Source organism: Vidua chalybeata, chromosome 20 (genome assembly GCF_026979565.1).
Source record: "Vidua chalybeata isolate OUT-0048 chromosome 20, bVidCha1 merged haplotype, whole genome shotgun sequence".
NCBI lineage: Eukaryota > Metazoa > Chordata > Aves > Passeriformes > Viduidae > Vidua > Vidua chalybeata.
Genome location: NC_071549.1, coordinates 5,512,981 through 5,533,899, shown reverse-complemented (window position 1 = coordinate 5,533,899; position 20,919 = coordinate 5,512,981). Strand labels below are relative to the sequence as shown.

General features: G+C 47.3%; 1 protein-coding gene across 4 annotated transcripts in view; it reads left to right on the top strand.

Moving 5' to 3' along the window:
* The window catches only part of AP2B1 (adaptor related protein complex 2 subunit beta 1), a 76,754-nt gene that overhangs the window by 33,596 nt on the left and 22,239 nt on the right, over positions 1–20,919 (top strand). For 3 of the 4 annotated variants that reach the window (XM_053961199.1, XM_053961200.1, XM_053961201.1), the window contains exons 12-17: positions 402–500; positions 3,243–3,502; positions 7,408–7,600; positions 16,857–16,898; positions 18,621–18,767; positions 19,977–20,122. In XM_053961199.1, the coding sequence (XP_053817174.1) occupies positions 402–500; positions 3,243–3,502; positions 7,408–7,600; positions 16,857–16,898; positions 18,621–18,767; positions 19,977–20,122 (887 nt within the window). The remainder of the gene's footprint in view (positions 1–401; positions 501–3,242; positions 3,503–7,407; positions 7,601–16,856; positions 16,899–18,620; positions 18,768–19,976; positions 20,123–20,919) is intronic. The other variant, XM_053961202.1, reaches the window with a different exon arrangement.

The following is a 20,919-nucleotide window of genomic DNA, read 5'->3' as shown; positions in this document are numbered from 1 at the left end:
AAATGTTATTGCAGTGGTCAGACAATACTTGTCAATAAAAGCTTCAATATTAGGCTAGAATAAAACTCTTGGGAAACTGCAGTTTTGCATTGCTGTCTGTGTCTCCAAAAATTCCCTTCTTGGAAGGACAAGACAGAACTGGAGGGGGTTCCAGAGGTTGCACATTTCTTGGGGGGATGGCTGTACTGGGGACCAGAACTTAGACAGTGATGGGGTATGACACAAACCTTAGCCTGCTGCTCAGGAACTTCTCTGTGAAGGTGTTTTGCAGCAGGCAAGAGTCTGAGTCTCATTATACTGGGTTTCACTGGCAAAGAATAGTGTCATGTTGTGAGAAAACTGAAGCCATGTTTTACATCAGTAAAGAGATTTCTAATCTCTCCTGTGCCCCTCTCTCTTAGGTGCAGCTCACCCTCCTGACTGCAATAGTGAAGCTGTTCTTGAAAAAGCCTTCTGAGACACAGGAGCTGGTGCAGCAGGTCCTCAGCCTGGCCACACAGGTATCCAGTGACCCAGAGCCCTGCAGACACTCTGCTGTCCTGCTGTGTGATGTCTCCTAGCTGCCAGGCCAGGCAGCTTTGCAGTAGATCAGATTCAAGGGTGTTTCATTCTCTCCCAGAGAGACTCTATTTAAAAACTGCTCTGTGCCTGTTACCATCTGGAATCTGCTTTCTCCTTCTTAGCTTTTGCTTTATCTGAATTCCTTCCCCATGCACTACACTAAATGGAAGTTAGGGACAGTGTAGAATTATCAAGAAACCAAAATTCTTTCTCCTTGAAGGTGGTTTGCAGTTAAATATCTGGAGCTATAATAGAGGCCTGGCAAAGACTTGGTTCTGTGAACAGCAAAGTTTAAGCAGTGCTTTAAAAAAGAAAGAACTGAGGTTTGGGGTTTTTTCCTTGTGCTTGGATGCTGTCAACCAATGTGGCAGCTTTGCTGGAGGCTGTAGCAGTGAGTTAAGATCATGGATTCATTATGCATGAGGTGCTGAGTTATGAGCTCAGATCACTGCAGGCAAGGCTGGGCTTGAGCTGGCAGACACAACTGCTGTAGTTCTAGAGGACAGAGGTGATGTCCTGGTGGCAGGGGTGGGTAAGAGCTCAGCTGATCTTCCTACACTCCTTGGCTGCAGTGACTGGGGTAAAGTGCCCAAAAAAACCAGCTCCTCTCCAGACCTGCTGTGTCAAGTGATAAAAATAGTCTGCCAGCTGAATGGGCTGTGATTGTTTCTGAGCAGAAAACCTGGAGTCAATCATCAGCTGGCCTTTTTGATCCTCTTTGCTGCAAGAAATCACAGCTGTGGATTTACTGCACTTAAAACTTTTATTCATTCCTTTGGGGAGTTGCATTGGTCAGCAGCAACAAACCCATGACCTGCTTTTCTTGCTTCAAAACCTGCTGTTAGGCAGGATCTGAGCTGCTTTTCAGAGAGGAGTGGGCCATGGGCATGCTGTATCATTTGCCTGAGCCAACAGAAGAAAGGTACTAAGTGCTGAAACCCACTGTGCTGACTCACAAAACATTTAATGGCACCCTCAGAATATAACAGGTGTCTGGGTTTGTTTCTCTGTTTGTCACAAATGTTGATTCAGTCTGGCTTTTTGTATTTTATATGAATAATAAGTCAATGTAGGATAACTGGCTGTAAAATATTGAAAAACCTTATGCTTCAAGGTCTAATTTCTAGGTAGAGATGGTGTTCTTCACTTGAGTGGGAGAGTAATTACATGTGTGTTTCTTTCCCTAGCTTAGGTATTGTTGCACTTTGAGTGTCTCAGAGCTTGTCTGCACAGCAGACTGCAGGTGTGGTTGTAGCAGGAGCCAGCTTCATCCAGCCAGCTCTGGTAAAAATAGCACTGGAGCAGCTGGGGCTGGAAGAAACACAGGAATTGAGGTCTCAGGCCTCTGCATCCCCATTGCTGTTGCATGGGTGGGGAGCTGGGCTGGCCAGGGTTCACTGGTGTTGCTCCACAGGTGTGCATGCAGACCCTGGAGAGGGGAGAATTGGGAGAGAAACTGGAAGAGATTTGAGCCTCTTGTTTCAGTAGGTTTACCAGTTTCCAGTGTGGTTTTTTGGCTGTGAGAAGAAACAGTCAGCCTTGAATCTGTAGGTGCCTGCAGTAGGAGAGTGTAGCCTTTCATGTGTGCCCTTGCAGAAGCCCTGCCTGATCCTGAGTGCAGAGTCTGGGAGGGATTGTTAAAGTGTAAAGAGTCCACAATTCTACCATCACACGAAACCAGCTCTGCAGAGATAATGTGTGAGACAACAGAGAGATTAATTTAGGTCCTTACAAGCAAAATGAGCTGAGTCTCATTCCAAGAAGAGGTTTGAGAATGTCTTGAGGCAGATGGCAGATGCAGATTTTGACAGGGCAGTAATGAGAGCACAGAAGAGAAAAAGAAATGCCAAGAGGAGGGCTAGCGATATTTTGCTGGAATTTTATCGGGGGAAAAACCTTCTAACCCTATTATTCTGCTAATGTGAGGATTAAAACTCCAAGCTCTTGTTTCCATGAACAGTTCACTACAACATAAAGTCACAGCACCTTCCTCTCCCTAGAACGTTATCAGCAAACCATCCCCACTCACTTTGCTGCTCTGGGCAGAGCTGCTCAAAGACGAGAGAAATAATTAGCACTTCGTGCAGAGGCAAAAGTATCTGCAATAAAACAAAGTATTATTGACAGCTGGAGAACTGATGAAGTACCCTAAGTGTGTATCATTAGCATCTCTCCATACTTCATTAGATAACTAAAAGGCAGGGTAAATTAAGATCTCTTTTGCTATAAAGAATATGGCTTATTAAGATGTGGCTCTACAGCATCTTTTTTGTCCAGCAGTGCCTTGGGTATGTCATATTTCCAGGAATCTTGGACATTATGCAGTGCTGTGTGTCTGCTCTTAGTGTGCACCAGTCATTGCCACTCATGCTCTTTTCTCTGGATTTCTCCTAACACTCAGTGGCAGGGAAGTTTGGAAAACAGTTGGCAGCTCTGTGGTTTGGGGCAATTGTGGGATGTAAATTCTGGAATTTTTCCTCCCTGAGCAGGAAGCCAGGCATTAATACTTTGGTTCTTGTTCTTAATTTTAAGATGTTCATCTCAACAAGCAGTTTGTAACATCATTTTGAAATTGGTGGCTGTGGCTGCTGGGTGGTTGGGGTTTTTTAATCCAGAAGAATAAAATGATTACAGGCATTAGTTGACTTGAGACCTGTGAGTGATGCATTGCTTTGTCTCAGGATTCTGACAACCCAGACCTGCGGGATCGTGGCTACATCTACTGGCGCCTTCTTTCCACGGATCCAGTGACTGCCAAGGAAGTGGTGCTCTCAGAAAAGCCACTGATTTCTGAGGAGACTGATCTGATTGAGCCAACCCTGCTGGATGAGCTGATCTGCCACATTGGGTCTCTGGCTTCTGTGTACCACAAACCACCCAACGCTTTCGTGGAGGGCAGCCACGGCATCCACCGCAAGCACCTGCCAATCCACCATGGCAGGTGAGCTCAGGCAGCCCTGGGGGTCATGGGCAGGGTTGGTTGTTTCTTTCTAGCAAACAGTCCAAAGGATGCCAAGATCTTTTAGAAGACCCTAGAGGGATTTTGTTGATAGTTTGCAGGTCATTCAAGGGGCTGTTTCATTGCAGAATGCCATCCTGGCTATGGAGTTGTCCAAGTTCCTGGATCAAAAGACACAACACGTATCAAAGTTCCTGTGTGAGGAGAAGCTGGGATGTTTTTTGAGAAGACATTGGTTATAAGTGCTCTTGATATGAATTTGAGTACAAAAGCAGAAGCTTTGGATGACTGGTGCAAGGAGGGCTAGAGTGAGAACAGGCATCTTTCAGAAGAAGATTTTGTAGGAGCTTTGCTTCAGCAGCAGCTCAGCTTTACGAGCCTGTCTCCTGGAATGCAGTATCACTTTCCTAGAACAGGCAAGCACAGGGATCCTTCACTGCTGGAACATGAAACGGAGAAAGATTAGTAAAACTCCCTTTCTCACTTGGTGCCTGTAAAGCAAGGGAAGTGCAAAATCCATCTAAGCCTGTTAGGGCTCAAAAAAAGATGGCTGGACTGACATGGTCTGTCTGACCTTTGTGAGGTGGGGGAAATGCTTTGGCTCATTGCCTGGTGCTTCAGTGCCTCCCTGGGATCTCAGTTCTGGCAGCAGGTTAGTTCTGCAAGAGCAGGCAGTGCCTCAGTCCCAGCTGGGGCCGTGTTGCTGTTGGGCCTGTTCCCATGGTCCCTCATTCAGGTGAGCAGTTTGCTATTTGCACTAACGGTATTAATTACAAAAATGAGTGTATTTTGCAGCAAGAGGCAGAGTAGCCAGGCTTACCTCTTAATAATATTCCCAAAGTGACATTTGGAGTGCTATTTTTTGCTGTTGCACTGATAAATCAGTGTGCGATGCTGCTTCTTTTCTATTTTCTGATACCACTTCTCTGCTATTCTTAGCAACTAAAGCTATTTCTGTGGTGGCTGGCTTTGGGAAGCTGAGTTGTTTTCTCCCTGCCTGAAATCAAGTCTGGCTGCACTGACCTAGAATCAGCAAGTACAAATGTACCAGTTGGACAGGAAAAGCAGTGACCACTTTCCTAGTTCTCCTAATCAAAGATTTGTCTCAAAATGAGCTGGTTTTTGGTGTTACCAGCCTTCCTGTATGCTGTTGTTCCAGGTCACTACAGCAAATAGCATTTATGGGGATTTAGCTCAGAGAATTCAGCTTTTTGAAGGAGCAGTTTATTATCTTCTTGCATGTAGTGTCTGTGTGCGTGACTCTGGTTGCTCATGCTCAGTCTGCTGACCTTAAGTATTTTCTGACTTTGGCAGAACCATTGCTTAAAAAAAACCTCAAAAAAAAACAAACCTCCAGGCCTCAGTCAGCAGTGCAAGCTGGGGGAAGGATTGAGGGATGCTCAGCAGAGCGTGCTGCACACTGATCACACTGATGCAGTGATAAATTTAAAAATGAGTGGGGTTAGTTAATGGCACACCAGGCTTCTCTGATGGGAGCTCACCTCAAGAGGCCCCATTATTGGGGTTTTCTGCATCAGTTTAAGGCAAGCAAAGGGTTCCCAGTGAAAGTTAAGTCCAAACAGTGAGGTGAGGTGATTTTCTGTACAAGTCCTGCACTCCAGTGACCATTGTGGTGGCTGATCCTTGTGGTAGAGACTGATGGGAATGGGGAGATGTCCACAGTGAATGTGGTTTAAGAGGGTCAAGACAGCACTGCCTTGAGTGGTGCTTCCCTGGGTATAAACCCAGGAGTTCTGGTTGGCAGAACACACTACATGGCATTTTGATTCATTCATTTTCCATTCAGAGCACTGTAGGGCAGGTTTCTTGCAGCTCTCAGCTGATGGGGGCACCCATTGGACAGCTCACAAATGGTGAAATGTTCCTGCCTCTCCAGCGAGCCCCAGTGTCACAGAGCTGCAGATGTGTCCTGAGGGTGGGGGAGAAATCTGATAGCTTGGCAATGTTTCCTCCTGTGGTGGCTCCCACCACCTCTGCTCAGCCATAATTCAGCAGGGAAATTTGGGAAGATGTTAACAGGGCTCCTGGGAGAAGCAAGTCTGATTAGACTTGGGCAGGAGTCTCTGTTTCCGTTTCACAGGTGGCTGCAGAAAAATTTTGATTCTGATTCAGGCTGTGCGTCTCTTGTGACTCCAACATCTGGGAGCTGCTGGAGGCTGAACTCACAGGCCCAAATCTCCAATTCCCATGGCCAAACCCAAGACTGTTAGGGGGAAAGCTTATATCAAGTCTTTTTGCCCTTTTTAACCCACATACTCTTTATCAATTTATTTTCTTTCAAAGAAAATGCAGAGTTGTTTATAGGAATCTCCTTAAAGAGATTCTTTACAAATGGAAGTCTGGGGTTTTGCTTTTTTCAAACAAACCAACTGAGCTTTGTCCTTCCCCAATTTCTTGCTGGGCTTTGGGGCAGCAGCAGTTACACAAGACATGGAGGGACTTCTGTGTCTCCATCAGGAGAAGGATGAGTAAGTGTTGAAGGGGTGGAGTGTTAGAGGGATTATATCCTGGGAGGGAGCCGAGTGGTTTGTGATGTGCCTCTCTCAGAGAGGCTGTTCCTGTTCCCAGGCTGGGGGTGGATCACAGTCACCACCTCTCCTCAGGAATGCTTCAGTGAGCACTTCAGCACACTCAGCACTCTCCCTGCTGAAGGCAGCAGCAGAAAGGACAGCTAATATTAGTGCTATTGGGGCTCTAAAGCTTTTAATGCAAAGAAGCTCTCAAGCCTTCCTGCTGCTGCCTGGTAACTAATTCATTCTGCACTCCTTATGCTCCATCTTCTCCTCCTGGCACTGGCATTGGGAGCAGCTTATCCTCTGTCACTGAATCTTTCCCCTCAATAGCTGAATAAGGATAAGAGAATTTTGGCTACTCAAAATCAGAAGCTGCAGTGTTTGCAGAGCAGCCCCAGTGTTTAACACCTTGTCAGGACACTAATTCCCACAGCAATTGTGGGCACTTACCTGCTGGCTGCAGTAACCTCAGCTAGAAATCATTTTATCAGTGGAATTTTTATTCTGTTTCTGCTGGAAACAGAATATAAAATGGATTTTAATTATCTAAAATATGAGCATCTCTGGATTTAAAGAATAAATACATTGTGGTGAGTTCTCCAGGAGCTACAGTTATTTTTTTACCCTCTCCTTGTTATCAATTTCAGTGACAAGTGAATATAAAAGATAGAAAAGGTAGCCAGACTGCATATGATGATAAATTTTGGAAGCTGTATAATGAGTGTTTCTAGACTAGTAATTAGCATGCCTGCTAACTCAGAGGAAAGGAAATTATTGATAGAAGGGAAGAATCAATTTTAGATTGAGTTTTTCAATTAGGAAAGACTGATGGACCTTGCTGCTGGTCAGGAGAAGGTGATTAATCTAGATCTGAGGGAAGTGGTGGAGTTTGCACTGGTTAGAGTAAGGGCTCAAGGGTTTTATCAGTGTTAGATCTCTGAGAAAATCTGGATTATTTATTTTTCCCTGTTTTCATGTCATTCTCAGGCTTAGTGGGCTGAAAATCATATCTGTAGGTTTAATGTGAGGTAGGAAATGCTTCTTTTCAGTTCTGTAGCCCATGTGGTACCCATGGCTCTCTGTTTTGGAGGGGGTCTCTGATTCTCAGGGTGGGTAGGATTCACCCCTTGCAAGATTTCCTTTGCTGGGCTGAAAACCACATCCAGTGCAGGGAAAATCTTTGTGCTCAAAGCGCTGAAGAGCCTGGTGCAGGACAGTGGCCAGAGCACCACCTTTTGCCTGGCTTCTGCTGCTGAGCCACCTCTTGCTGTGTTTCCCCATGCTGGGAACCTGGAGCTGGAGACCAGAGGTGACTGATATTTGTCTTTTCTGTTTCTTTTTCTCCCCCCACAGCACCGATGCTGGTGACAGCCCCGTGGGCACCACGACCACCACAAACCTGGAGCAGCCACAGGTCATCCCATCCCAGGGTGACCTCCTGGGGGACCTCCTCAACCTGGACCTGGGGCCCCCTGTGAATGTGCCCCAAGTGTCCTCCATGCAGATGGGTGCTGTGGACCTCCTGGGAGGAGGGCTAGACAGCTTGGTAAGCAGCACATCCTCTTTAGCTGGTGGGAGATAATTAGAGCTGTGCTTATCTCTGCAAAGCCTTGATCATTTTTAATGCTCAGTGAGCTGAGCTCCCAGTGCTGAGTCCTGAAACTCCAGGAGGATTTAACCAGAGTTATTGTACTAACTTTCAGCAGGCTTTTCCTGCTCTACAGTGAATGTTGCTGCATGCTGTAGCATCCCCATGGTCAGTGGATATATTTGCTCTGTGCTTTTTCTGTCTGTAGAAGAAAACCAAAAAGTTGCTTTAAGGCTGTAAAGGTGTTTCTCTGCTTTCTGTTTGAATCAGGCTCCCTTTCAAGAAGGCATTTATTCCACCCGATTCCCAGCCCTCCTGAATTTCAGTGCTAAAGCTCTCAGGCTGTAACCCTGTGTCTTCCCATTTGTGTATTCTCCAGAGCATGCCATGGTTTAATATCAGTGACATTTTAATTGCAGTGAGGTCAAGAGGGAGCTCTCTGTGCAGTCCTCCCTGTGCCAGAGCTGCTCACCAGGCACCTGCCCTGGCACTAACAGGGTCAGGCTCCAGTGGGAGCAATCACACCTCCCCTCTGCTCTGGGGAGGGAGCTGGGCATGAGCTGCAGTGAGAAAATCACTTAGCAGGGAGCCAGCAGCAGGGCAGAGGTCAGTGCTGTGCTTTGAGGCTGATGGCAGGCAGGCAGTGAGGAGTGCTGACTGTAAGGGTCAGCCTGGGAGCACAGCACACACGTGCCCAGCTCCCTGCTGGCTTCCCCACAGGGGGAAGAAGCTCTCCTGGGTGTATTTGCACCATGTAAATCAAGTAAGACTGCCCCAGGGGACAGGCATAGTTGGGTGTTTCTCAGACTTGGAGTGGGTTTATCTTGCTTGAGGTTTGGCTTGTGATAAGTTGGGCTGGGTTTTCTCTGCCTGGTTCAGGTGCACTTTCAGTTCTGAGTCAAGCTCTGAATAACAGAGGTAGGAGGCAGCTGGATGAACCAATCCTCCAATTCAACAAATCCTTATTGGTCAAATATTTATTTTTTTAAACCACCATAAGCTTACTAAAGCAAAAGTTAAACACATTTCCAGCTCCAGTGTTTCATGGCCTAATGAGCTGGAAACAATTAACCCTTAATGGCACTGGCTCTCACAGAGGGCAGAGGTGCTGTAGGCTCTGCACTCTCTAACCACAGGTGTTTGGCTAGCAGGGACACTGCTCTTACTGGGGATTAACAAAATGGTCAAGCTGGACTTGCTGGGAAAGCAGCAGTGAGGCCAGAGCAGTGAGCTGTGCAGCCTTTCCCTGCACTGCAAGTCGTGCCTCTAAAAACCTGGCACTGGGAATTAAGGAATGAAGGCACTGCAGAAGGTGGTGCTGCCTGTGGTACTACAGCATGATTTGCACCTCAGTTCCTCTCTGCTGCCTTCCAGGCCTCTCACAGTAACCCTTTGTTCCTCATTAGTGTCACACAAATAAATGGACACAGTAGAAGTAAAACTTGGTTTTGGGAGAAGAGCTGTCTCACAGCTGGCATTAATGGGCTTAATTTAGTGACCTGCTCTGACAGTGGAGCTGTTAGTTGAAATGGTAGCAGGCTTTCACTTAATATTTTTCTCAAGCCTTAAGCACATCCATGGGGTTATGGAGTGTGATCTGACAAAATGATCCTGTCTGGATGGGGAGTGCCTGGGGCTGCATGGCCAGTGCTCTCTAAGCTGAGTAAATGGGGAAGCACTAAAAAACAAAATCTGAATCCTGGTGTGGTTTTTGAAGGTGGATGCTTTCTATTGGAGGGCTGTTGCTCAGCTCCAGCTTTTCCTTCTCTTGGTCAGTCTCTCTTGTCAGGTAACAAGTGACAGGATAAGAGGGAATGGCCTCTACTTGTGCCAAGGGAGGTTTAAATTGAATATTGGGAGATCTGTCTTCACCAAAAGGGTTTTCAAGCACTGGAATGGGCCCTAGGGCAGTGCTGGGGTCACTTAAAAATCATCTAGATGTGGCACTTGGGGACATGGTTTAGTGGTGGCCTTGGCAGTGTTGGTGGAATGCTGTGGAGGTCTTTTCCAACCTAAATGAGCCTAGGATAATAAGCTTAATTAGTGAGTGAATGTGATCTGTGTGTTTGTTGCTGTGGGCATGTGTTTAACAAGTCTCAAGCTGGGTTAACCCTAACCTGGTATTACCCAAATTGCTGGGAAGTGCCCTGGGCTGCAGGGCTTGCCAAGAGGATTGGCATTTGGATCTCAGGCTAATATTAAACCATGTTTGTGCCATGCCAAAATCAGTCTCAAACTGCAGATCCCACAGGCCTGATTGCTGTGGGTGGGAAGGAGGTGAGACACATCCCAGTGTGCCCCTTGAAGAAGGGCTGAGCTCTTCACCCTTGACCAGGGATCAAAAACACCCGGGGGCCAGCAATGTCTGAATTGTTCTGCTTTGAAATTTCCCTTTCTGTTACCCTTAAGGTTTTTTTTAGTGCATTTCTTCTCCTGCTTTGTTGGGCAGACTGACAGACACTGTGATGGTGACATTGCCTCAGTCCTGTGAGTGCCTCAAAGGTACCTGGAGCTCTGCAAGAGGCTGCTGGCAGGATCTCAGCCAGTTTGTCACACCCACTCAGTGTCATCTGCTGATCCCCTCTTCTGCCCCCTTGCCTTTGGAGGGGTTGTCTCATCAGAGGGATGTTCTTGCAGTGAAAATCCCAATGGGACTGACCCAGAAAGACCAACAGCAGCATTAACTTCCATGGAAAATGCCATTCTATTTCCATTCCTTAAACTGTGGGCTTTTCTTTTTCTTCTTATTTAAATAGAGACTGAATGGTGTAAAGCTGCACAAACACCAAATTAATATTGTTCATTTGAATTGTCCTCAGCACTGCCAGATATTTATGCCCATGACTAGTGAGACTCCAGCTGCTTGTGAGGTTAATTTCCTTAGTGAGTAAATCTTAGCTCCATAGTGAGTTCTGTAATTGGCATTAAATGTAACATGCATGCACAGATGCTGAGCATGTGTTAACAATTAAAAAGAGGAGAAAAAGGACCTTTGGTACAAGAGCATTGCTTGTAAGCAGAGCAGACTTGCTGTAGGACTTCTGGAGAGCTTTTTTCTAGGGAACAGGTTGTGCCCTGTTTTGCCACCATGGGCAGATCTTGTTCTTCTCTGCTCAATTTTCTTTTTCTATAAAATGGTGACTAAACCCACTTTACAAAACTACTTAGGATCTCCAGCTCCACACTGTAAAGTAGCCATAGCAGTCACTAATGGGGGAGAAACAAAACATGTGGGAGAGCAGATTGCTGGGTGCAGAGCTGTTCATCCCAAGAGCTGGAGTTTGATGTTATTTTTCCTCAAGTGGCTGAATTTCATGCAGGTTACAGTCACTCTCCCAACTCCTGTGCAATGGTGCAGTGCTTTGCAGGATGTCTGTCTGTGCTGACATGACATTTTTGCCTTTAAACCTTTCTGTGCGTTCATTTGTTCTGCAAATCCCCAGAGCACGAGGGCTCTGTGCTTCCTGGGAGCTCCTGCACTGTCTGGGAGCAGGGCACTGTGGCCAGGAGCCAGGAAGGCTGGCTTGAAACCCGGGGGCAGAGCAGTAAATCTGCAGGAATGGACAGGCTTGGATTGTCTGTTATGTAAGGATTTTATTTAATGCTCTAGCCACTCATCTACAAGAATATTATTGATTCGAGACTGGCAGCTGGTCAGGTTGATTTATGTCCTAAATTGAAAAGCTGTTTGATAAACACTGAATATCCTCAGTTTTCTGTAATGCCTGCACTGGTTTGGGCTGTCACAGGTGGGGCTGTGCCCCTCTGTGTAATCTGGATGGATTTAGGGGGGGTCTGACCCCAAGACCCCAAGGTCTGTTCCACACCATTCAGGGCTGTGTCCCATCACTGCAGTGGCATGGAGGGTGGGAGCTGAGCACCAGCTCACCCTGAGCTCCAGGCACCACAGGCTCAGCAGCCTGGGAGGAAACCCCTATTCCAGCAGTCTGAAGTGCCTGCCTCATCCACAAGGCTGTGAGCAGGGGCTGCTGCTGTCCCTCCCTCCCTCCCTGTCTGACTGCTTTCAAGTGGAGAATTCAAAGTCTGGCCTCAATGGACAACATCCTGGAGTGCTGGGGTTGATAAGGGACTCAGCAATGTTTTATAAAAAAGCCCCAAAGTGACCTTCAATCTGCCCTGGGGTGCCACATTCCTCTCCTGGCTCTGCAAGTGATTTGCTGTGTATAATCTTAGGAAAGTTACTTCATTTACCTTTTCCTGGAAGTACAATGTGAGTGCACAATGCTGTGCCAGGTCAGCCCCAACATCCATTTATGCAGTGGATGTGATGATCCTTTCCCAGAGTGCTCCTCCAGCCTTTGACAAGGAGCTGAGTGACTCCTTTCATCTGGGCTGTGGAGGTTTGATGAGCTATAAAGGAATCTGTTAAGATTTCTGACAAAGGACACAAATCCATTGCTGGGGCAGGGCTGGTGTGGAAAAGGAGCTATTTTGGTGGGTCACTCATTCATAGCTGATTCAAAGCTGTTGTGGCAGTCATAGGACTGCTAGAGCTTTGTGAGCAGCTTGGTTTTTTTATACTTTGGAGAATGAAAATGGTTAGGACTCAGTTTTGCTTGCTGATGGAAGTCTCTCAGCAGGGCAAAGCATTAGCAGCAAGTGCATGAAACTGGTGACTGTGGTATTGGCAGTGTGACCTGTCCTCCAGCAGCTTTGACACAGCTGTCCCTGGTTTGGAGAGCAGCCCTTGTGCTCTGCCATCCTGGCTTGGTGTGCAAACAGACACAAAACAGGCACTGAACTGCCTCTGTGTGAGCCACAGTGGTGTGTGCAGTGAGATCCCTGCAGCCCAGGGCTCTCTCACAGGGTTAGCCTGCCCCAGGGGGGCTGCCAGCAGCCCTGCTCTCAGCATCTCACCCCATTTCTGCTGGGTAGATGCCTTGTGTTCCTTGCTGCTGTCTTACTGGGTGCAGGCAGCACCTTGAGCTGGTGCTTGACTCCTGCTTTGTGGTGTGAGGCAGCGAGAAGGCAATTGGCCCCTGTTAACCCATGAGTTGTGGTCCAGGAAATATGCACAGCTGCCCTGGAAGCCCTGATTATGCTGTAGGCACAAGGCAAGGCAGTTGCTGAGCAGTGGTTGTTGAAGCTTCTGTCCCTGGCTCCACCCTCCCTGTTATTTTTTGGTGCTCCAAAAGCCTCACGTCATTTTGCAGAAGTGATTGTAGCCCCTCAGGATCACATGAACACTTCAGCAAAGTCACTTCATTACAAGCTGCTCTTAAGATGCAAATAAACCCTCCTAATGCAGTAACTCCAGCACTGCTACACTTCATAAGTCAGCATAACTGCTTCCACAGGGCTGGAATTGCAGGGCAAAGGCTCTCCAACTGCAGAGCAGCTGCGGCACCATCCAAGCCAACTTGTGCAAAGTAAAGGTGCTGATGCAGTTTGGGAAAAGGGGCTGGCACTGCTTTTATTGATACAGCCTCTTCTTTAAACCCATATGGCTGCTTGGGTGCTGTAATGGCAGGATAGGTTTGGAGAGAATAAAGAGAATTCCTGTTTGAAGAACTTTAGTGCCTCTGGAGGCCGAGACTCCCTGTCCATCCTCTGCTCATCTCCTGAAGCTGGCAGCTCTTCATCCTGAACCAGAGGCTTTGTGCTCTTCAGCAGGAGGCAAAGCTGCCAACTGTAGGATCAGGATCAGGAGTTTGCAGTGCCACAAACTCCTTTGGACCATCAAGAGCCAGCCCTTGTCCACCCACCTTCACAGTGAGTGGGGCTGACTGCTGTATTAACGTGGTCCTCTCCTCTGTGGGGCTGTTCCTGACTCTCCTGTAAGGCAGATCCAGGCAGGAGTGTCTGTCTGCCCATGAGACAAATGGAAATGGTTAATCAGAGCTGCCAATCCTGAGGAATTGCTTCAGCAGCACTTCACTCCTGACTAATATCTGTTTCTTTCCTTCTGCACTCTGCCTGTCACTCCAGATGGGAGAGGACACTCTGTGGGTAATTGGTTCCTGTTCCCTCTGTCTTCCTCCTTCCCTCTTACTCACACACATCACTGTTACAGTCCCTTCCATCACTCTGAGTTTGGAATAAAGTTATGGTTTGGGCATCCCACAGGAGGAAAACCAGACCTACAGTTCCTGAATGGGGAAAGCATCAGTGCCATGGGAGGGTGACAGGCAGGAAAAACAGAAAAAGAGACTTTGTGCTGCTGCAATGGGAAATGCAGCCCAGAATTGATCAGTTCTTTATTAACTCCCCCCCTGTAACTTCTGGTGCAGTAGAAATGCTGTTGCTTCTCTCTTCAGTCAGGGCAGAGCCAGCTCTGCCTGTAGGGACCTGGAGGAGCTGCAGCTCCTTGGCACTGGCTCTGCAGCTCTGGAGCACGTCTGCAGCGCTTGGGCCCGAGCACAGGAACCAGGAGAGGCTCAGGCTGTGCTCTGCAGAGCCCTCCAGCCACTACAGAGGGGCTGCAGCAGCTCAGAGCTTCCTGGCATGGAGAAGAGATGATGGGTCCAATCTGAAAACACACAGGGGCTCCTGGTAAATTCTCTGAGCCAGTCAGGGTTTTTTTCTCCTTTTTTTGTGAGAGCTGGAGTCTTAACTAAAGCAATAAATCCACATTCTACTTCTCCCCCCCAAGGCCTGACATTTAGGGAAAATGGAAGACTTGTGGATAGCTCAAGGAACCCCAATGTGTCATTCCCTGTCCCTTGCAGCCAACATCAGTGTATGAGCTGCTTGTTGGGTTCCTACTGCCCTGCAGCTCCTTCTGATGAGTGTAGTAGGAAATGGTAGAATAGTTAACATCTGGCTTGATTATGCAGAATTATTCAGTCATTTCCATAACACCCTTTGTAAAATGCTTGCTGCTTGATAAACCAGCCTTTCTGCTGCTGCAGACAACAGAACCAGAAATCCTCTGTGCATACAATAATATCTGGGAATGAACTGGTTTCTTTTTTTTCCCCCAGACTTCTTTGCCTGTCAATATAAAGCATGAAGTTCATCTGCATGCAAGACTATGAATAGGGATGAGGTGTAATAGTTGCATTTATTACTCCTCAGTGAGCCACTAACAAGATGTAAATGATCTGATATATTAATCTAAACCATGCCTTGGCTTAGAGGGAAGTCAATAGAACAAAACTCTCCTCTGTCAGGCTGTTTCAGTGGGGGAGACTTGACAGTGTAATAAGCCTTATTTTATAAGCTCAATATTAATTGGATTTGCATCCTCTGGCTGGCTTCCTTTGGTCTCTGACTGATCCTTCTTTTGACTTTGGAATCACTCACTTTAATCTGTTATTTCTTAAGTCAGCTAAGCAAAACTGGACAGCCAGAGACTGGGTTGCTGTATGGAGAGGTGGCTGTTGAAAAAGATGAGGAATTTCCTCAGCTTCTGCCATGGCCTCAAGTAGGGATAAACTGAGTCCCACCCAGGAAAAAAGCTCTTAAGGCCTCTCAACAAAAATCAAATTGTGTGTGATTTGTTCTTTTCTAACACCTACTTAGAGTGGTTAATGTTGCTCCTGTGAGGACTAGGGGAAGGAGGGGTGCCTGGGAATAGGAGAGAGACCCAAGGAAGCACAGGGATTTGTCACATTTTACAGGTTTTATGGAGGCTAGTTATCATCTGGCAAGTCACTGTCTTACCTTTGCTGCTCTTCTCAGGGCTATTTATCCTTTTTATCTGTGCTCTGATGGAGAGAGGTATGAAGCTTTATGGTATTTCTTGACCAGCATAAAACACATTTGCTGTGAGATCTCTCAGGGAACAGGCTGGAGGGGATCAGAGCAAAGTTAATTTCCAAGTTCTTTGTGCAGAGGAAAAAGGTCAGAGCCTTTTTGGCTCTAAGCACAGGCAATCCTGGAAGCTTTTGCATCACCTATATGGTGTATTTGTTCAATATTCTGACACACCAGCACTTATTTGAACAACATATCCAGAGCCTTCGTTGACCCAGTTTGTCACATGCTTTTTAAAAAACAAACTCCCCAAACCCAAATCAAATGGAAGAGTAAAACAATCTCTGGTGAGCTGTGATGTTCTACTCTGCCAGTCCAGCCTTTTCCTAATGGGGCTGGCTCTTACCTCACCCTTGCATCATCCTCTGTGAATGTTGTCAGTTCATGTTCCTTGTCTGAATTTGACCCCAAAAAACCCCTGTTCTAAGCAAAAAGAAATTACCCTGGTCTTCAGAAGAAAAGCCTGGGACACAGATAAGCCTGGAGATGGTTCTGCAGTGAATTAACCACTGCAGATCTGTGCTTGTTTCCTCCTGGTTATCAGTTAAGTGCATTTTAAATGTTCACAGGAGTGATGTTGTACTTGCAAACAGCGCTTGTAGCCAAGCCTTGGAGCCTGTCCTGATCTCTGAATCCTCCTGAGCGTGTAGAATGATGTGGAGGTTTGAAACATGGGCTTTGTCACCGGGAATGTGGTCTGGGTGTTTTGTAAAGGGAACTTGTGTGGGCAGAGCTTCTAGGTGGGCTGCAGAAGGGCCCCAGAGAGGATTTAGTGTTTCTGGAGGGCTGTTTGGGTCACCTCAGATGTGTCTGTGTAGCTTGGCAGAAATTGGTACTGAAATAGCCTGGTGCACTGTGAGGTCTCTTTGCTGTTGGAATGCCCATTAGATGATGAAGCTGTTTTTTCCCTGTCTGAGGGAGGGGAGCATCTTCAAAGCCCCCCTCTCTGAGCTGTTGTCAGAGCCAGCACAGATCCCCTTCTCTTTCTTCCTCGTTGTTGAAAGGAGCCGCGTATCGGAGGAACACAGCCAAGATGCTTTGTGTTTGCCCGTGGTTCGTAGCCGTTCCCTAGAAAACTAAAGCTTTCAGGAAGTGAGCCTTCCTGTCAGCTTTATTTTTATGCCATTTCACAGTTACCCCACTGGGTTTTGTGGAGCTGCTTGGGGCCTGCTGGCAGCAGCAGGGCTGAGGGGAAAGCACCGATGCATGAAACGTGAAGAAGGGAGGTTTTGGTGCAGACAACAGGCACAAGAAGGGATGGATTTTGGTTCTTATTAACCACAGTGAAGGCATGGGGTAGTTCTCTAAGTAGCTCTGCTCACACAGCAGCAAGCAGCCCCTCTGTTCCCTGTGCTTTCCCAGCACTGCATTTCCATCTGTCCTGTGCAGGAGCCATCCTGCAGGAGCTCGCAGTGCCCGGGCTCCGCCCTGGCTGTCTGACCCTTGGCTGAAATGATCTCGGTCTTCCTCTCCTCTCTCTCCTTCTCTCTTTCAGCTTGGCAGTGACCTTGGCGGGGGCATTGGAGGAAGCCCGGCAGTAAGTGCCATTCCATTTTTTTCCCCAATTTCCAAAGCTGCTCAAAGCTCAGGGTTTTTCAGTGTAAGCTCACCCATTGCGTGCTGGAAGGTGCTTTTTAAAGCCCTGAAGATGTTGGAAAATGGTTAAATGCAACTGAAACACACAAGTCTCCACCTATGTCGATTTGAGTCCAGCTGCCACCTGGGCTTTCCTAAGAGCACCCAGGGCCAGAGCTGTTCACTCTCTCTGCTTAGCTCTTCTTCCTCAGAGCTTTTAGTTGGAGCACCAGCGTTAACCCTGGCAGTGCCTCATCCTTGTGCAACTGCTTTAGCAGCTGAAAGGCCAAGGATGCTTATCCCTACTCACAAAGCCTGGTCTGTAACCCTAACCCAGTGTCACCACAGACTTGCCTGAACTCAGTGCTTTCTCCTCCCACACTCCACGTAAGATTTTTGCCTGGACATCAGGGTCAGGTGCTCTGAGCTTTCCTACTACGTGTGGTCAGTGCTGCCACCGGCCATCTCCTCTGTGCCTGTGCTTTGGGGGTGTCCTCCTGCCTACAGCTCTTGCCAGGACATGGGACAGTTTCAGCCTGCTCTTAAAGTAGCCTTGGCTTCAAGCTCATAGCAGCTTCTTCCAGAAGAGCGTGGAAAGGGAATGAAACATGGCTTGGAGATGCAGTGGGCAGGAGGGAGTGTGCTTCCAAGCCACAGCCAGAAGTGGTGTCCCCTAGAACGCTCCAATCCCTCTTCCCAGGACTCTGTATCCAGTAATTCAGTGAGGAAAGCATGCTCAGTTCTGGAAGGAGGGCTTTTCAGAGACCCTTGTTATGGCTGCAGTCATTCTCTCTCCTCCTTTCCCTGCAAATCTGGCATTCCTTCCTTCCTTCAGCACAGGGTAGAGGAGAGCTGGTGGCACAGAACACCTGTACACCCAGGCAGCCCACAGCAGGACATGGGAGATGCTTCCCTGTGGTGATCATACCTACAAAGCCAGGTCTCTGCCCTCCTGGGCCAGCAAAAACCCACCAGGCAGTTCTGTCCTGGTCACTCTGCCTGTTTTTGGGCTGCTGGCTGGAGAATCCCGTTCTCAAGCACGGCATTCATCCTGCTAGGAAGAGAATTTGGGAGTGTAACTTGAGTGTGACTGTCCCATCTGAAGCTGGGCACCTAAAGGTTAATATTCCAGCTTTGATGCCCTCATTTAAGTCCTGGGAGGGACTGATTGCCCTTCTTGCAGGAAGGTTGTCCTCTGGCAGACTCTGCTTCATGTAACGAACCTTTAGGGCCTGAGTGCTGAGAATGCAGAGCTCTGGCTTTGGGTGGGAGTACACAACACGGTCATGACTCCCTTGCTATCTCTGGATATGCAAAATCTTGCAGATTCCTCAAGACTGACGTAGTAGGTTTGAAGCATTTCCTCTTTTCCCTGGGTTTCTGTAGATCCACAAAGCATATTGTCTTATGAGAAGGAGATATGGAGAAGATTCCTCTACAGTGGGAACAGATAACTGGAGCTATAAAAAATGATGTGGAAGCTTGGTGGAGGTGACAGCCGAGTGTAGGGATTAGCTGCCAAGAGCTTTGGAATTCAAATGCATAATTTAGCACTATTGATAAATCAGTGGGGAAGCTGCAAATGGCTTTAAAATATTTAGGATACTGCCCAAGTTCATGGTTTATTTAATAAGCAGTGCTACACGTGATGTTAATGAGTGCCTGTTCTTTCTGACTCCTCCAGGTGGGACAGACCTACATTCCCTCCTCTGTGCCAGCCACCTTTGCCCCTTCTCCCACCCCAGCAGTGGTCAGCAGTGGACTCAACGATCTCTTTGAGCTCTCATCTGGCATAGGGATGGCTCCTGGAGGATACGTGGCTCCCAAGTCTGTACGTAAGGAAAAACAATCATCCCCAGTTTCTTGCCTCCCCTTGAGCTACAAATCTGACATTGCTCACTTGTCCCATTTATTGTGGGTTTCTGGTGCTAAAACTTCAACTCGGTCCCATTAGGAGTGCCCTGGGCTTTTCCCAAGTAGGGTAACCACGTGTTGGAGACCATGTTAGTTATTAGTTACAGACTTCTGGCATTTTAGCAGTTCCTCATTTTACCTGTGACAGCATTTCTCTAAAGAATGGCTTAGATAAGATCCGAGACTTTCTGTTGTGTCAGAGCAGCTTTCCTGCAGACCTACCTCTTAACAAGCTTCCCCAGAAAACTGAGGGCAAGACAGAATTTGCATCAACTTCCCTAGCACAGGTCTGTTTGTTTATTTGGAGGAATCCAATGTGACAGTGGAGATAAAATCACGTGGTTGGGATGATGGTGCTGCAGTGGAATGCAGAGAAATGTTCTGACAGAGATCACAGAGGCTTTGGCTGAAGCATGGAGTTGGGAGAGATCATGAAACACAGAACGTGGTTCTGGAAACTGGCTGTGGAGCAGCCACAGGGAGCTCAGGTTCCTGAAAGGGAATAAACAAAAATTAGCACTCCATGGGTGGATAATTTTAAACCATCCTCTGAAATTGAGGATCTCAAGGTACAGCAGACTGTACTCAAAGATTTTGGTCCTTGCAATTATTGCAGCTTATATAAAAAAACCCACAGTAATTCAGTAATTTTCAGTTAAGTAGTGCCTCATTTTGCACCACTCAGATCTGGGAATCCAGAACCCAACAGATAATAGTATCAGCCCTGTGATTTTATTTGGTTCAAACTTTAGTGTTGTCCTGCCTCTAATAGCCCAACCAGCCCTCAGAGAAGTCCAGCAGCAGACTGGGTGAGTCTCACATTGCTGTGATGAACACAAGCTGTCCCTGCTCTTGTGCACATGAATGCTGTAATAATTTGATTTCTTCTGTGGGTGCTGTGAACAAATATGGATTGGGAGCAGCAAGGTTATTCCTCAGTGGTGAGCTCCATCCTTTCAACACCCCATGTCCCATCTTCCCTGCAGTGTTTCTTTAGCCTTTGTGGGCTCAGTGTGCCAGTCTAGGTGGATTTCTGAGCTCAGGACTTGTGTTTATTGGAAAACTCTGCTTGTTTGTTGTCTTCAGGCCAGGCTGCTCACGCTGAATGACATCTCTTGTGTTCAAGGTTTGGCTGCCTGCAGTGAAGGCTAAAGGATTGGAGATCTCAGGCACATTCAGCCACAGGCAGGGACACATCTACATGGAGATGAACTTTACCAATAAGGCTTTGCAGCACATGACTGACTTTGCCATTCAGTTCAATAAGAACAGGTAAGAAGTAATTAGCAATGCACTGTGTTCAACAGATTGAACTCTCCTGGGAAAGGAGTTTGTGCCTACGCTGCTAAATTTGAGGAGGGCTTGTGCTTAGGTGTATAATGCAGTTATGGAAATAGCTTGGATGATACAGCCTGACCTCTCCATCACACCAAAATTGTGTGAAAGGGCTGAAAACACAGACTGATAAATCTGGGAGGAAACAGGCAGCAGACAATGCCATCCTTCTCCCAGCTCTGAAACAGCATCTGCCCCATTTAACCTCGGTGGAGTTCTCCAGCAGCCTCATGAGTTGTTAGGCAGGTTGGTGGGTTTATAGCCTGTAAGTGCCCTGGGCAAAGTAGGAGCACAGAGGCAGGATCTGAGCTGCACAAGTATCAACCCATGATGCCTCTGCCTCCTGACTTAATTGCTCTGCTGCCCCTCAGACTGTCTGGAAGCACAAGATTCTTTAATAAAGCTGCTTGTCTCTGAAGGAGCTGCAAGTTTGGAGCCTGTGGCACATGTTCTCCCTGTAATAGGCAGCAGAACAATTCTGTCAGAAGCAGCAGCCACTTGAAAGTTCAGAGCCTGGATGATAGAATTCAGATTGTTCTTGGAAGCCCATCTCAGCCAAAGTACATGACATGGCAGCACAGCCACGGTGTCTTCCCACAAATACCCTATGCAGAGAGCTTATCCTGTGGTTTGCTGTGTGTTCTCTTCAGCAAGGACCAGGCTACTTCTTATCAAGACTGCAAAGAGTATCTTGTGACTGACATGTTCTCTATATTCCTTAATATCACTTCACT